Source organism: Dipteris shenzhenensis, chromosome 7, assembly GCF_047967505.1.
Source record: "Dipteris shenzhenensis isolate YYH24624 ecotype China chromosome 7, Dip_SZ_1.0, whole genome shotgun sequence".
Taxonomy (NCBI): domain Eukaryota; kingdom Viridiplantae; phylum Streptophyta; class Polypodiopsida; order Gleicheniales; family Dipteridaceae; genus Dipteris; species Dipteris shenzhenensis.
This window is the reverse complement of record NC_141602.1, coordinates 13,707,737-13,725,841: the sequence shown is the minus strand read 5'-3', so window position 1 is coordinate 13,725,841 and position 18,105 is coordinate 13,707,737. Positions and strand designations below refer to the sequence as shown.

Below are 18,105 nucleotides of genomic sequence, written 5' to 3'. Positions count from 1 at the left end.
CATGAGGTGGCTAATGAAGGGTGACGTGGCTGGAATCAAGAAAGGCATGCATGCAACTGCGTCTACGTGATGAGTAAAGGAGACTTCTGGATGACGAGATGGCAAATGCGTGGGTTGACAACAATGAGACCAGCTCTGGATCTTGCTTGAAGGGTGATGGATGCCGAGAGTTTTTGGGTGGGGAGTGCCTCGCTAGTATCCAAGGGGTGGAGATCGTCATTTCCTAGTGGGGAGCTGCTAGAGTCTGGAAGAGTCGATTGTGCCTTAAAGGAGCTTGGGGGTTGGGGGTCTCTACGATGGAAGCGGAGGACTTTTGTCGATGGGGGGATAGCGACTGCATGGATCGGGAGGGGTTTTGGCTATGGGCTCCTCGATCCTGCGGGAAGAGTAGTTGATAGCTCAAGCTAGGAGCTTCTAGAATCGAAGGGGCTTGATAACTATGTAGGTAGGTGTGCCATGAGTAGGAGAAGCCTTGGAAGAAGTTCAAAGAGCCGAGGTTCTGCTGGAGAGGTCGACGGCGGCCGGTGCGGAGGGCTTCTTGGTTTGGTGGGGATTGCTACTATGCAGCAGAGAAGATATTCGACATTCTATAGAAGACAAGATAATGTGTGTATTGTGGCTGGTTGATATGGCAACGTGAGCACACAGGGGATTGAGTGGTTGTTTTGAAGGTCTGCAGGCAGTTGGTACTTAGTTGAGGAGCCATCCTTGTGTAGAGTGGTGAGTGAGCTCGCAGTGGGAGGTCATGAGTTGTGGCAATGGGCTTTCACTTTGCTGGCGTTGCTCTCTGGTGGATTGTTGCTTGGCTGACGCTCTTGGAACTTGGCTGTGAAATCGATACTGTGTGGGCTGGGAGGATCACAGATGACGCGAGTTTGGTCGTGCATACGCTGTGAATAGGAGGCTAACAAAGTCTGAAAGCCATAGTCCACTCAGTGTGCTCTGTGAGCAAGAAATAAACAGTGCGGGCCTGAGGCTTGTAGGTGACGGGGTAGCTTCCTATTTTGATCGAGGATGTCACTACTGACAAGCTGGAGCTTCTGAATTTGGATATGGCGTTGCTATGAAGCAGGTCGGGAATGCCTTGATCTCATGTGTGCTCTATGAGCAAGAGAGAAGCCGCGGAGTAGCTTTCGTCATGTGAGGGGAGACAGGCAACGAAGGAAAGTGATCCTTGTAGAGATGAAATATGTGCATGAAGGAGAGAGCAATCCAAAAGGAACCGGATGCTGTCTTAGAAGAGATCGTGAGACAAAGATGGGCTCATGGGCTGACGGTGCCTCTATCTGTGGAGGCCCGTGGTAAGTTGGCGATTCCATTTGTGGCTTGGCAAGCGGTCGACACTTCTCTATAGCATGGGCTGGGTGAGCATAATGGCCAGCTTTTTTGTTGCAAGCTGAATGGACGGGACGATTTGGAAGATGAGTGCCAATTAGCATCGCCATTGCTTTGGGACATGGCTGGGCATAGAGCTTGGGTTGTGCATATTGAATAGTTGTAGTTGTGGATAGAGATGAATTTATGTTTCATGGGTCATCGATGTGTTTTCTGAGCTTGATCTCAATCAGTAGGAGAGCTTGTCTTGAGCTGTGTAATCTACTGGGTTCTTTTTTAGGTTTTTTAGCTTTCAATGGAAATGTGGCCAGAGTATGAGTTGTATCCGGAGGTGTGTAGAGACAAGGAGTTTGAATGAATACTTTTTACCTGGTGATTGAGTTGTTCATTTGCTTTAAATGTGGATGAGGGTGGCTGTGAAGGCGGTCTAGGCTCTAATACTTTTGTCCATCCACCGCCATCTCTCTCCCACCTTGCATGTGGGTCGAAATAGAAACAAGTACCCTCACGAGGGCCCTCTTCCGCATTGGAGGGCCAAGCAGCATTCAAATTCCGCATGCATTGCACACATTTGCATTCTCGAGGAATCCGGTTCTTCACAATCAATAGATTGGGAGAGATACATCCCAATATTGAAGCCCATAATTATACTAAGCATATTCAAGTATAGGCCATACCTTGAAAATGCTTACATAGGAGCTTTAGTCCTAAACTAGGTTAGCCCTAGACTATAGGAAGACATAAAATAGTATATAAATGCGTAATTCTTGTAGGTATGCATAGACTCTTGCATAACCAAAGGAAGGCTATAATTCAAAAGCGCTCAAAGTAGAGCAAGATGGAATGTGATATTGACATCTTCCGATGGGTCTTCAAGAACTAGGATATAAAGGGATATAGATTATTTGAGATTTAGAAAGTATCATATGTTAATCCCATGATATTGGTGAGATTTTACTCTTTAAACATGTTGGACTCAGAATTCTCTCTTATTCTCAAAACTCATCTACTTTGGTGCTTTGTGTACACGAACAAGACTTATGTTGTTATCATAGTTGCAAGCCGAACATAAACGGGAGAAACAAAAACGGCAAAAACCCGGGAAACAAGCTTCCGGCCCTAACCGAATCGGTTGGACAAGAAACGGAAGTATGGAAAAATTTATGTGTAAAAATAATTTTTTTATACATAATACAATTATCAATATAGTGACTAAAGTGAAAATTTGTGCTATTTAGCATTAAGTCATGACTCATGCAGCATGCTTCAACATCTATGATTCTATGATCTATCATTCATAATGATGATTCAGCAATCAAGTAACAACAATCTGAAATGGATTACAATTTACAGCTGCACAAGTTAAAAGCATCCATAGTATCTACTATTATCCTGATTCATGAACCATGTGACATATCAGACAAATAAAAAGCACCCATAGTAGCATCCATGATCATGAATCATGTCCAAAAAAGAGTTCAGTACTGTATCATCAAAAAGGAAATAACACAGTCCAGGACAAGTCTAAAGTGTCCTAGGGCCTAATCTAATGTACTAGTCGAAAAACCATGTTTTGGTTTTTTGAGAAAAGTGCAAACTTCCAAAACAGCATTTCTCTGTTGGCGAAACGAGTGTCGTTTAGGTGATCCCATTTAGGGTCGCCAAAACACTGTTTCATGCAACTATGGTTGTTATATGTAGATGAGTTAAAAGCGCTAGTGGAAGACTTTGCATATGTATCATATAGGAATCAGATGGCCCGCTTCAGGTAGTTTCACATGCTTTCCACATGGGGGCGGGGGGGGGGGCGCTCCAGTGTTGTTGATTATATCATGGGATCCCCTGTCTTCACATCTCGCATTACTGACTTCACTTAGCACCTCTCCCTCCAGGGGCTGATCATACATACCTTTTCTTTCGCATCTCCACCTCCCTTCGCATAGCACCTTCCACCCCACTCAGTGCTTACTCCACCTACCACAATATACGCTTTGATCGGGATCACTCACCTTCTTACTCTGGCCGTCTGTACATACTTCTCGCTTATATTGACTTCATAGCCCTTTTAGAGGATCGTGCTACCCTTGTCACCCGCTCACTACACGAGGCTGCCATTCACGCTTTTCCCCACACCACCTGCTCCATCCGCCCACCACCTCCTAGAACCGTACCCTGTAATAGTTGGTACGATGATGAGTGTAAGGCCTTACGCTGTCAACTCAGATTCAAAACCAAAAACAGTCTTCCAAGCACACCAGATACGCTACGTGAATACCGTACACTGGTACGGAGGAAGAAACTAGACTTCATTCGTCAGAACGAGGAGGAACTACTGAACATTTTGTTTAGTAACAACTCTAAGGACTTCTGGCGGAGATTTCTAGAAGAACGGTCCCCTCCGCCACTCACTAACACCCAAATCTGGTTTGATTATGCACGCACAATTTATGACATTCCAAATCAGCCAGCCCCTACCCTCTCACACATGCCTCGTCCCACATCCTTCACTCTCTTCACTAGAGGAGGGGTAAAGGATGCTGTAATGAAACTTCATAATGGCCGAGCGAAGGATCAAGAGAGGGGCTATGCACTGAGTTCATTGCATATGGAATTAACCTCCTAGCCCCGATCTTAGCAAAGCTTTTTAATGAAGCAGTTTGTTTGGGATTTCCACACACTTGGACCATTAACACTATCTCACCCATCCACAAGACAGAGGATCCCATGAGCCCGGAGAACTACAGGACCATTATGATTGGACATGTCAAGTCCAAGATTTATGCATCAGTACTTGACTCTGAGGTTAGTAGACTTGCAGAGTGTCGAGGACTTAGAGCAGCAGGACAGGCCGAATTCTAACGTGATCATGAAACCATGGACCACATTCTCACGCTCAGATGTATCATCGAGGAGGCGAGGTCATGGAAGCAGAGGGTTTATTGTTGCTTTGTGGACTTCCGCAAGGCATTTGACACGGTCCCGAGAGCCCGCCTCATACGGCGCCTACAGGACTTGGGTTATGACCAGGAGATCATTTGGGCTGTCATGGCACTTTACGAGAGAGGTTCTGGCAGAGTTCAGGCTGGATCCAGGTGGACAGACGAGATCATGAGTACCATCGGGATCAAACAAGGGTGTCCTTTGTCGCCTACCTTGTTTGGCCTCTACATTGACGAGCTTGAGACAGTGATGCAGACACAGGGGGATGTAGGTTGCTCTCTTGCGGGCACGCTAATCCAAATTTTGCTCTATGCAGATGACGTGGCTCTCTTGTCTTCCTCAGTAGAGGGGCTTCAGAGACACCTAGACGCACTACAGTCCGTTTGTGAATCTCATGATTTGAAGGTCAACCTGGGTAAAACCAAGGTCATGATCTTCAATACATCTCGAGCCATCATGCGTCAGGAGCAATTCACATTTGCAGGATCATCTGTTGAGATAGTTTCATCATACACTTATCTTGGGGTTATCTTCTCTAGACCGAGCTTCACTATGAGACCCGCGATGCAGGCACGCTTGAGTAGAGGGTATGCCTCATTGGCCAGACTAGAGAGGCAGTGCTTCTGCTCGCACCTTCAAGATCCACGCACCAAGGGGTTGCTTTTTGACTCCTTGGCTCGCCCAAGGGGGATGTATGGTAGCCCTTGTTGGAGGCCAGACTTGTCGGATACAAAGTGGGCCCGTGTGGAGCGGCTACAGGTTCTCATGTTATCACGGATGATTCGTGGTAAGTCATCCGTTCCTCACCAGATCATTCAGGCTGAGTTTGGGTCACCCCCTTTACAGCTAGATGATGCATTTCAAGTCATCACATATCTGTACGGAGTTAGGGAATATGGGGATTATACCTCGGGGCGTAGCAAGCTACCATGGGTAGCTCTATCCTCTTCTATGGCACTTGCAACAGGAGGAGATCAAAGGTGCTGGTATGCACGTACAGAGAGATGGTTTGAGCGACTGCAGCTCCACATGGATAGACTACCTCCCTTCTAGTATAGCATGGATGCTCCGTTTTCTCCCCTCTTATCACACGAGGTCAACCAGGTTATCCGTGAGAATCTACTATAGCTACACACTTTTCGGACCTGGTTGGGACCGAGTGAACTCCCAGTGAAGCTTAGCTTCTACAGAGATCACTTCTTACATATCACAGTGGAGGGTTTCATTGACCCACCAAGATACACACAGATTCACCTACCCCACTCATTGAGGATCTCTCTTGGGCAATTCCGGGTCTCTTCACACAGACTTCGCATCGAGAGCGGTAGAGCAGAGCGACTACCCAGGGAGCAGCGCATATGCCTAATAAATGAACAGCAGTCGCAAAACATTAAATTATTTCTGAAGTTGCCATTTATTCCAAGTTAATTTCTAGATCTGGCAGTACTTTGTTGCTTTCTATTTCACTTCAAACATGTCTCTGTTTTGTGTTTGCGTCATAATACATATAATGCTCACCCTGAAAATTGTGCAAACCTTCAATCAGGTAAACAAAAACATTGTGAGACATGGCAATGCAATAAGAAAGTGCACCTTTCACAAGCTCGTGTCCATAAATTGATGGGCAAATTGAGTGTAATATTTGCCGAAATAAATCAGCTCCATGCTCTGTCGCAAACCTAACAATGAATTCTAGGTCCCGCGGTGTAAAAGATCTGGCATTTGGTGGAGCAGCAGCCCTCACATCAAAATTTTCATGTTCTTTGTTCGCTGCACCTTGGGATTTGGAGTTCATGACTGAGATCGCTTCAAGATAAAGGTAGAAAAGGCCTTGATTCTTTCCTTTGTGTCTTCCTGTAGGTGTGGATGAGGGAATTCATATCAGAAAATTGAAAAACTCAAACACAAGCATAAACCGAAAAAAGTGAAAAACAGGACTTTCATCTAACCCCAATACCCTTGCATACAGCCCCACAAAGGAAGGTAATTTCAAAGGTACACCCTTGATGTACAGATAAATGTTCAAGTCGTAGGGCGAATCAGATATGGATGTTTACTGAAAAACAAAACTATAGAAAAGATCAAGCCTCAAAGTCTAGATAAAATGAGCTGATTCTAAAACGTGTCCATGAGCAGGCTCATTAATGCTTGTTTAACAATATGATAGCCCTTTGCAATCTAGTCTTACAGAATTGAAATACTGCACTCACCCCCTCCAACATCCATGTCAGTATTTATAACTTTCACAATGCCACAAACAGTGATTACATCTCCTGGCACACAAACATCCACCAGATCATCTGTCAATTCACATTCAACTGTCCTCGGCATGCGCCCCTCCTCATGCCCATGTGCCTCCGATAATTCTTGGACCCTATTCAGACAGTTAATTTTCCATTTTTAGAAAATTCCTTGGCTACCCTTTTCACACTCCATTTTAGTTGTGTCTCCTCAACACATTCCTCTTCTCAAACAGCCACCCCCTTGTGTTTCAGTCCAAACTTGTTGTATAGATCCCAAATTTACCATTGGTCAAGAACCCTAAGACTTGAACAAGACAAAGGCTCCTCAATGTAGAAATTAAAAACATTTCCTTTGGCACAGCATACACCTAAAACGTTCACTTATCATCTGCTTGCATGTAAAAACAATTAGCCAAGCTTTATAATTTGATGTGGAATTATGCCTAACAATTTGTAATCCACTTGTGTGCATGTGCATTAGGGTCTCGTGTGAAAGATGTAGCTACTTTGGACAATAAAATGTTACATAATATACCTTCTGACACGTTAAGGTCTATGTTATTCAATAGAATAAGGGGACTAACGTTTCTTAAATTATCTTACAGAACTTTCAAGCGTTTTCTATCCTTACACTATCTTTAACTCCAGGAAATAACCCAAACACATTTACAAGTAAAACAAGTGCAGTTTTAACATAGGGTCACCAAACAGTGGCAAACTATCAACATTCTCCACATACATCATCAGCACCCAAATGTGTATTTATATAAATGCATAAACCTACGCAGATCTTTATAGTAAGTCTGAAACAATGATGAGTGGCTAACAGTTTGGAAAAGGAGCGTGTCCAAATCAGATATACAAGCAAAAAGTAGTGTGTGGAGACCTTAATTCACAAAATCAATTGTCTTGCATTACACCACTCTCCTTATGTAGAGGCTAAAGTGTTTTTTTTCCAAAGTCACATGTGCTAAGAGGCACGTCCATGAAGGCTGCTTTTCAATGAGATCACACAGCTTTAAAGGGTGTACACTTGTTTATGTGTAAAAAACCAGGTTATTAAGACTGTCCATAGATAGGAGGAACTTTTTCATTGCATGGGACACAAACTCTCATGAAAGGTCACATGCCATGGAGAGTCACAAATGTATCTCATTATGGCCATTAACTCATACCTCCTCACACAAAACACTTCTCATTGATTTACCTTCTTGTGCAATTGTTTTATCGCAAATTTAGAGAGGATAAAGTCATGAGTCATAACATAAACGTGCATTGATGTAAAGCTTGGTTTAGTGCAAAATTTCATGTCGTAAGAATGAAGGAGGATACTACAGCATAAACCCCCTTCTCTGGTAGAGGCAGCGCATTGTCTAGTGTCATGGAAGATTCCACTATTAATACATAAAACAACCTACCACTATGCATTTGATAAAAGATACAAATAACACTCTTCGAGAGAGCACAGAAATGCACACTGAAGAGTACACTGTGCACACATATTGCAGACCCAAAGACCTAAGAGGCAAGACCAACCAATACCGAGACCTTGATGCAGTCCACACTGACAATGAAGGGCACTATTGCAAGGCAAGGAAGAGGCTTGTGCTGTCCACCGGGATGCAAGGTTACTGCATGAGGGAGAGAGTGAAAGCTAGGAGTAATAGATTCTTAAAAGAGCTGAAATATGTCTAAGACATAGAGCTGAGAAGTGAGCTATGCAAAACTGTAAAGAGCTGTTGAAACAGTACCCAAACTTTACTCCGTTTGCTGGTCCAAATCCCCAACTGATGTGCTGCGTAGACACCTTCCAAGAAGGCTGAGCTGAGGCTGATCAGAGGCCAAACTCTGGAGGTGTTCAGAGCTGCACAAGAGGGGAGCTGTTTGGAGTGCTGAAGTCTGGAGGACTGAATGAGGAATGAGGGCATGGAGACCCCCTATTTATAGGGGCTGTTGGGCTGAGCCAACCTAGCCAAACTGGCCGACTTTTCAGTCGGCTGTTTGAACTGGTTTGGGCCCTTGGCCCCATAAAAGGCAGCCTTGGGAGGGGTGCAGGGCAGCCTACAAAGGCAGCCCTTCCCAGCCCAATCCCCTTCACTTGTTCCAGCCCTGAGGGAGGCCAGAAGGAATCCTATCCTAGGCTGGACCTAGACCTATCTCTAATCGTAAGATGGAAACACTACCCTACTGTTCTCCAATGGGTACCAATGAACAAGGACTAGCTATCTGACTTCACCTAAGGCTGAGAGACTAACCTACGTAGCTTGTGTTTGACTGCCCCTAGACAAGGGCTCACAAAGAGGTCACAGCATACGACAAAATCTCCTATTAAGGAACAATAACGCTTCTCTAGTCATTGTACCTGTTGCTGCTTGTTGTTGCAAACGTTCTAGACCTGCTGCTCTTGCTCCCATATGGCCGACCAGTACTGTACCAACCCTTCTCTCTATTCTGCTTCCCTCTGGCTGGCCCATCTGACTGCCCTTTGCTCCAACCTATGTTGCCTCACAAGATTCCATTGATAGGTTTTGCTACTAGCCAAGGTGGCCCATCTGAATGCCCTATATTCAATACAAGAAGGAGATCTATGCGCTCTCCATGTGGCAGCAAGTCTGCTGCCCACATGGCAGCCCTAAACCTCTCTCTCTCTCTCTCTCTCTCTCTCTCTCTCTCTCTCTCTCCTACCTCTACACTAAGTCATCGTCCCCCATGTCCTCATATGGGGGCCCCACAAGTAGGGAGGTGACCCTAATATTCCAACACCCCCTCTCACCAACCCATAGTGGGCCCATATCCACATGTCGATGCATGTGCTCCATCAGCTCCCTCAAAAAAGTTCTTTGAAACAAGTCAAGGATGTCAACAACTATTGACCCACATGCCCGCATCTCCAAGTCTGGACCCACGACGTCCACAAACAATCGGATCCAACCTGGAATACTTGTACACTTTCTGGTCCAAGACACTGGTCCCAAGGCACCAACAAATGCCTCTAGTCGTCCCCCTCAGAAGGTACCAAAGACCTTGGTCTATTCCAACCTGACATAAAATTGGCACCATCCACATCTTTGTCCTTGATTCCCTGAACAGTGAGACCCTCATGGATGCTCCACATTGATCCCCACTAGTAGGAATCTCTTCAACCAACTCTGGAGAGAGTCTGTCATCCATTGGTCTTCGAATGGTGCTATCATCTTTCTTTGATCTTCAAGATGCCTCCTCTGCACCACAAAGGCTTTGACAGAATCATCATTTGGCCTTTCCAACATCACGCAATTAGGCTTGCTTAGAAAAGCCTTGTGATCACCACCATCAATCAACAACTCACACTTGTCAGAGTCTTTGTCGCCAATATCAAGAGTAATATTGCAGCAGGTATCAAAAGCCTCCGCATTGAGAGATTCCCTTTGTTTGTATGGCTTTCACTCTCCAACCAACTGACTGTTGGAATGGTCACCTCCCCATCTGTAAGCCCCCATATGAGGAGAGCATGGGGGGGTGAACCTAGGCAGAAAAGATAAGGGAGGGGGCTGCCACATGGGCAGCACCTCACAGGGAAAGGACAGACATAAGGGGCTGCCATATGGGCAGGTCATGTGGGCAGCACAGCAGCCTTTCTGTACAGGCTGGAACATGCCCCGCATAGAGGCGGACAGGTGGCACTGACATCAGCAAGGGTGTACAGACCCGGGACAGGTGGCGCAACTGTACGGAGCAATACGGAGGGTGTACAGACCCGGGACAAGTGGCACGCAACTGTACAGAGCAGTACGAGGCTGGATGAGGCCTGTTGGAGCAGCAAAGGAGGCTGCCATGAGGCAGGGACCTGCCTTTATATAGGCTGGGCCCTTGCCTTGATTGGAGGGCCAAGGCCCTAGAAGAGTGGGCCCAAAAGGCTGCCCCGGTTTGTGAGCCCTAAAAGGGCTGGACCAGCCACAGACTGGTCGGCCAGTTTGGTGAAGGCTGGTCGGTTTTTGCCAGCCCCCTTGGGGCCTATAAAAGGAGGGGCATTTGGCCTCATAACACATCACTTGGAGCAGCCCTCAGGACAGCAGACAGGAGCAGCAAAGAGGGAGCCTTAGGCCTACATTCAAGAGGACAAGGTGACCTAGGAGAAGCTGCAGACTCAGCTAGAGTGGCTGCCCACCTAGGCTAGCTTCCAAACAGCAAGGTGGAAGGGATCTAGACAGAGAGTCTACATATGCTCGAGGTGGAGCACGTGGGCTCAAAGATCTAGAAGTGCCACGCTTGTAGTTGAAGAACCTTTTGGTATTGTATCTTGTCCTAGTTTCTGGACGGACGGAAATATAAAGTGTTGCTTCTATATTTGTCTCTAAGCATTGTCTATTTATTGGCTTGCACATCTATGCACATAAGTTAAGAAGTTTGTGATTCCACACCACACACCACACTGTGTGAGCTCCTGGGCATTACTATCAGTCTTTCGCAGTGCGTACCCTCTGTTGGGTAATTTCTAACATTGAGAGCACCTCTACAAACATTGGTTCCAAAGCAATCTATCGGAGTCTCCAAAAAAACATATAAAAGAAATATCCTGAAATCTTAGTCTAGTGATGCTTGCCATTGGGGCAAGCCAAGTGTTGGAAAGGTCACCTCCCCATCTGTAAGCCCCCAAATGAGGAGAGCGTGGGGGAGGGAGACCTAGGGCAGGATGTGCCCAAGAGGAAAAGAAGAGAGGGGGCTGCCACATGGGCAGCACCTCACATCAAAGAACATGGAAGGTACCCGGAGCTAGGATGGATCTGCATGGTGCTGACATCAGCAGTGTACGGAATTGTACGGCGCTGGAGAAGAGCCTGGCAGAGGGCAGAACCAGCAGGACAGAAAGGCGCTGACATGGCAGGTCAAGAGTGCAGGTGTACAGGGCTGCATGGGGCGGCATGACATCTATGATTATTGATCTATCATCTATCTAGCCCTCTTGTTTTTTGGATTTGTTAAGGCATTAACAATCTCAAGGGTTCAAGCGGGGATACCAAGGGGGGGTGCAAGGCACGGCAACCGCTTAGACAGTGAACAATTGAACAACAGTGTCTTCTGCTTGATTTTTTCAAGATCCTCACTGTCCGCATCAGTGAGGCTCACAATGCCTGCATCAATTGGATAGAACTAGGACCACCAACTTCGTTGGTGCTTGCTCCATCTCCCCTGCATAGCAAACATCTTTGCCGGCACTCAGCTTCCCTTTCATGCTGTCGAATCATCTGCTCCTAGCACCACGTAGTCTATATATCCATCAGCCATTGCATCGTATGTGGCTGCATGTAGTCCAAATAGCCTTGCTCCGGCCATTGCTCGTGTTCCATGCACTCCCACATCATAGCGCCTCACAATAGATTGAGTTCAATGCGCTCCCAATGTATCAATGGACACTAATAGACGTGGGAATAGGGCCACGGGTTTACTAAGGGAGCAAAAGGGGTATGGTACTTAGAGTAGTGTCAGTTCAAAAATCGCAACCTCACGCCACCAAGGTGGGCGAGGTGGCATGTGTAAGGCCAAGGGATGGGCACTTAGCTCTAGCCAAAAACACACCCGCTTGAGACTACACCACAATTGATTTGGTGATAGTGTCCCCAAAAGTGTTTACCAAGGTATGATATTTCACCTCCCAAATTGTCCCGCTCCACAATCGCACCACCTTTACCCTTATCTGCACTACCCCCATTGGTACTAAATGATCCCGCAGTGCAGAGCACGATCGCACCTGCCAAAGTGAGGTCTGCATTAAGTTTAGAACCACCACCACAGCCGCCCACACCCGCATCTGGTTCATGCCGTCTCACACCAAGTCTACGACACCTCTTCAGAACCATAGAGCGTCGCCAGTGCTGAATCTGGTTGTTCCATTCCTATTGCACCTCCGCCACCAGCAAATCTTCCAGTTGATTCATGTTAACTAACACTGTACCTAGAACTATCTGCAAGTAGTGTGCCAGACTATCAGATGTTTGTCGGCGCAACAGCTCCAAACATATTCTTCATGGAGCCGCAAGGTAGCCTCCACCACTACCTCTGCCTCCTTCATGCATGATTCCAACATAGTTAGGCGGGTCTCCATCTGCCTCATCCAATCCGTCTAGATCTGCATTGTGGCGTTCTCCACCATGAGTAGCGTTGAAACCAGCCTCAAGGCTAACAAGAGGGTGAAACACTAACCAAACAAAAGCCTTCACAAAAGAAAACTCAGCAAACACTACACAGACAGATAGGGGGAGCTAGAGCACTCCTGCTGAAATACAAAGACACAGACTGGCCCCGAAGCCTTGGCACCCCTTTTGGTATTTTTTAATTAATTGAAGAGTGCCACAAAGAGATTACACAGTGAGTACCAACTCACACGCATTCAATGCTCTTCCCTCACTCAGAGGCATCAGTATCACAACACATTAGCCCTGCAGGCTCTACTATCACACCCATGTGACCATAAGCATCCATACTCAATGCAAACACCTGCATTTTAACATGGGAACCATTATTTACCGCCCAAGCAAGGCCACATGCTTCCCAATCAATCACAAGTGTTCACCGATCCACTGGGATACCCAAACAATGGGTGAAAGCATAGATGAGCTGCCCCCGGTGTGCTCAGAAGCACAAACCATATCTGCAAGCATTCACTATGATCACTCTGCCAAGCAAGTCTCTTTAAAAACACAGCCCTCTACTCTCGGGCAATCACTAGAGAGCATGTGTGAACCCTTTTCCCATCCGAAGTTCAGCTCAAGCTCTTGCACAAGCCAATGCACAACTCTCTGCCAGCTTTTTGCTCACATGGCCACGTAGTGGGCTGCACCCAGCACCTTGGACTCCAAATGCCTGTACACGCAGCCCAAAAATCTCGGGAGCCCATCCATCGTCCATACTCAAAGGGAAAGAATGTCAAGTTGTAAGTACTTGTGTTCCGTACGGTCATCCGTACTAGCATTTAATGCCTACAAAAACCACCCGTACAAGCCCATTTAACGTTCGTACGTCCCTATGGCCATTAATGGTTCGTGCATCTCTTCCGTACTGTTGTACGAACTCAAACTCTCTCTCTCCCACCTCAACTCTTCCGTGCCCAAGCCAAGCTCTGTGAGGTCAACTCCTTCACGGACAACGGCCCCTGCGCCATTCTTTCCCATCAACCCCTTTGCCCAAGGCCTTCTTGGGGCTTCCTTTCCAAAAGGGTCTACATGGGCTTGCCATGTGGCAGCCCATGCCTTGGGTTGCCCCCAAGGGCCTCATTTGCCCTAGGCCCCCTCCTAGTGGGGCCTTTTTATAAGCACACCAATAACCAACCTTAGTTCTAAGGTTCTTTGGGCCCCTCTTGGCCATAGAATTGCCCCCAAGGCACAATTTCCTGGGGGAACTTGCTCACTCCCATCCCCTCGTGACCTCGCCACTTGATTCCCAGGGTCGAGGCCACATGCAAGCACAAACTCACACCCTCGTGACAAGCGTGGCGACCTCAGACCGCAAGTCCGCCACTGATGGGCTTCTTGGTTCGTCGACCACTAACTCGCCATATCCATGAAAAATCAAGCACAAGCCTCCAATTGGATAGGCCTTGAAGCCAATTGTAGAGATCTCCATGGCAAGACTGTCGTCGTGACTTCGGTCATCATAGGAATGGAAAATATCATAAAACTTGAACAAGCCACCTGAGATTAAGACACCGCACCCTTTCTTCCACTGTCGTCATCATTGGCACCGTGCTTGGGGCAATCGACTACAGGATCCTCTCCCTCCACTATCTCAAATTGAAGCCAAACACTAGACAAGACACAACAGCCAAAGAAGGGGCTGCCGAGATCACCACCACGCCGAGACTGGTCATTGTCACTGTTGTAGCTGCAAAGAGGAGTCGTCGTGGATGTAATAGCCAATCGCCGTATTGTCCCTCGCCACCTTCGCCGCCACCCTTTGTGCCTCTGCATGCAGCCTTTCCTTCAACACCCATGCCCATGCAACTGGCTGAGGCTCTGTGATGGCAATCAGGCCACTCATTCGAAATGAAATCATATACGTTTTGGTCTGTAAGAACACAAACTCCAGAATCCATCGAAAGCACTCCTTGGCCACGGTGTTTACATGATTGTTGAGACGATACTCCCCCCGAGTGCCTTTTTTGAACTCCACCTCCATGGTGGCCTGACTGAAGCTGCCTTGCATTTGACTTTCTCCATCCATAGGCAAGAAGAGCCTATCGTAGATGAGTTTGGTAGTAAGCGTCCACTGGCTTCCCATAAAGCCCACTTGCTCACCCACCGTGAGCTATCAACAAAGCTGAAGTGCTTGAGGGCAAATTACAATTCTTGCCCAATCAATGTTGTTGTAGCTCTTGATGTGCAACATGCGAAGCCAAATATCTCCATCAAGATCTGCCAGGCAAGCAACGGGTGTGAGAGGAAGAAATTGCGCCGCAGCCATCCCCATGGAAGCAAGACAAAGAGCTGAAAGAACACAAGGTGTAAGCGAGAAGGCGACAAGGAAGGTATAGGCAGCAAAGGCAAGCTAATAGACGAAGATGAGAATGATGCAAAGGAGCACATGCTCACTCCTAGTTTATGGCGGCTAGGACAAGACTCAGGTAATAAGCATCATTAGAATAGTTCATCCGTGGAACACCCTCGAGCCCTACCGATCGAGGATCCGCACCAATCTGGATTGAAGAGATAAACACCTCCTTCTTAACTAAAAACGAGCACTAAATGCGTCCCTCATGATGGTAGCAATGCAGCTGGAACCCATTGATCGGCTGTGGTAACACGTGTCCCTGTAGATCTTCCAGATAAAAAGATGTAGAGCTGCAATCATCAAAGATTCAAAAAGAGCTGGATCATCTCATCTTCAGTTTACCCAGCATTTTGCCCATCCGGCTATTGAAAACCAACACCAGTAGACCACGCTTGAAATTTTTATTTTAGCTGCCAAATCCACTCTAAGCTTCCTGTGGGCCTGAACCACCTGTGCCAAATAATAGCTCTCCAATCGGGCTTCATCCAACTGCTCCAACAAATCCAGATATTATTCCATGGAGTCTTGCAAAAGGAGCCAATCCGACAACCACAATGCGGAAGCTGGGCACCACGTATTCCAGGGAGGTAATGGCCTCCATGCCAAATGCCGATTTGAAAGGTGTCAATCCTGAATGATGTGCGGTATGCCCAAAGTATTGCTAACAACTTCTCGTCCCAATCCGTTCGATGCACATTGACCAGCAGCCACCGTGGCAACCTTCTCTCCAACCCCGAAACCTACTGCAGGTCATTCTCCCCCATTTCCTCCTCATTTGGGAGCTAAAAATGACTAATATACAAGCCTCACAGAGCTGCAATCTATAATTGGTGACAATGGAGTATTACTTCTGTAGATCCTATTGGGTCTCCAATGGACATTAGATAAGTCATACTCTCTCTCTCTCTCTCTCTCTCTCTCTCTCTCTCTCTCTCTGTGTCTTGTGTGGGAATGGCAGCAACGGTTATTAGTTGGTGCTGACAACCTGGAAAAGATCTCAAGAATATGACTTTGAAAAAAGGTTTCGCATTTGGCACCTGGCATCCCTTTTTTAGTTATAGCTTGTGAAAGGAAATCAGTACTTCTTGAATCATCTATATCAGATTAAAAGGCTGTTAAGAATCAATTAAGAAATCCTCACAATCTTATGATATCCATCGTGAGGGTTAAACGTGCTTTACCTTATTTTTTGGAAGTTGATAGTCTTTACAAGCGTCCTGTTTGGCTGGAAAGTCTTGCTCTTGCATCCATGCATGCCACACGATGGTGGCGGAGAATACCGACCGTCTGATATTTTCTTTTCCATCGTATAGCCACATTTCATGCATGAAAAACGCATCTCCACAACTAAAGGCTTAACCACGCTCAGACGTACAACAGTACCCCGAACAGAAATCAATCTACCTGTCGCAACGATTTATATCAAAGGTTGCGTGCATATTGTCAGGAACCGAATGAGCAAATTAATAAAGCCTCTCAATTTTGTGCATTCTCCATAGACTTCGTACAAAGCACTACTCACCGATATAGGCGGCTTTCAGGTGCTTCAATGCGAGCGTCGATTCTGGGTAATTATGCAAACGTATGTGGATCTTTCCAGGATAATGGTGTTCCTTCTTGCTAGAGAAAAGCAACTGAAAGCAATCGAGGCAAGGAAGGATTTGGAATTATTACAAAAGGCCTTCTTCTAACTATTAAACTCATGGTTATTTCACAAGTCCCTAGATTTCCACAGGGTACCCGAATTGTACGTAGACAATGCTAATTAAGTTTAAGAATTCAGTTTTACCTCGTGAACAGCAGCAGCGAAACAGGACAGGGCTTCAACAGGGGCGAACTGTAGAGCTGGCGCGAAGTTAGGGGTCGCCAGATTTTTCTGCATGGCTTGGAAGTCCACTGGCAGCACATAAACATTTTCTTCGAGCTTTACCTGTGAAAATGTCAAAGGCATGTTGGTAAATTATGGAAAAAAGCTACAACAGAGGTGCGCAAAACAAGCAGCAAAGCATACTTGGGAAAGAAGCAACTCGCCGGGGGGAGACTGAAGGATTTGGAAGAGCTCTGTGAAGAGTTCGACTTTTGGATCTGTGACGTCGAAGGAGGCATCAAGGAAGTAATCATTCCAGCAATCAGGGATGATGCAATGGCTGGAGGCACCCACGGATGAAGAAATGCCAGCTTCCATGAGCAAGACGAGTTGCAAGACTAGTTTTTTTAGTGCAGAATTTTCCTCTCTTTCGCAGAAATGAGCAATGTTTTCCCGCCAAATCAACATTACAAATCTGTACTCTTCTCTCTCTATAGTTTATAATTGACGTTCTCTCTCTAGAACTTGACGCTCTTTGTCATCCCGGCCAACATTTCAGCCGCTCGACCACATGCGACGCTAGTCTGAGCACCTCGACCTTGTGGAGTGGACTGACTCTGCTAGCCCCATTTCAGCCACACACAGCGAAGGCAAAATCAATGAGGAAGCAGCACCTAGGTGGCGACACTAATCCACCATTTTCGAAACATTCATTCAGTCACCTAGGTGCGTGGAGCTCCACCACCATGAACTAATGCAGAGGCGACTGGAGCATTTGAGTGCACACATTCTGCCCCTGAGAAAATATCCCCTTTGTGAGCAGACTTGTTTGTTAGGGGAGTGACTCTTATTGTTGGGTGTGTCCCCACGATCGACAGGGCCTTGCCTTGTGGCCTGACGTTTAAAAAATATTCTTCTTCTTCTCCACACATCACCTTCACAAAAATGCGGTGTTCAAAATCCGAAGAATCAACGCAAGAAGTGGCACGAAAGGCTTACCATGTGACACCCTATCTAGCCTTCCCCCACAAGCCTTGCTCGACACACTGATGAGAGAAACTAGAGGACCGTGGGTGACCTTTATGATAGGCCTCTAACACACACAAACATACACTGAACACTAGAAAAGGGCCTCCAACTCATATATTTCATCAACACATCTTGCAACAATCATGACTTCTACAACCCACACTGTTAATTTCTACCCCGTCTGCGAATAAGAACAACGATCAAAGGAGGCTCTCATACACAAGGAAG

At 46.5% G+C, this 18,105-nt stretch overlaps 1 protein-coding gene across 3 annotated transcripts in view; it reads right to left on the bottom strand.

Moving 5' to 3' along the window:
* MCM8 (minichromosome maintenance 8) overlaps positions 1-17,232 on the bottom strand; it is an 81,649-nt gene extending 64,417 nt beyond the window's left edge. For all 3 annotated transcript variants that reach the window (XM_087377008.1, XM_087377010.1, XM_087377009.1), the window contains exons 1-6: positions 17,053-17,232; positions 16,831-16,971; positions 16,564-16,675; positions 16,223-16,445; positions 6,486-6,649; positions 5,869-6,129 (exon numbers count right to left, since the gene is read on the bottom strand). In XM_087377008.1, the coding sequence (XP_087233134.1) occupies positions 5,869-6,129; positions 6,486-6,649; positions 16,223-16,445; positions 16,564-16,675; positions 16,831-16,971; positions 17,053-17,226 (1,075 nt within the window). In that variant the 5' untranslated portion in view covers positions 17,227-17,232. The remainder of the gene's footprint in view (positions 1-5,868; positions 6,130-6,485; positions 6,650-16,222; positions 16,446-16,563; positions 16,676-16,830; positions 16,972-17,052) is intronic.
* Positions 17,233-18,105: the final 873 nt, after the last annotated feature.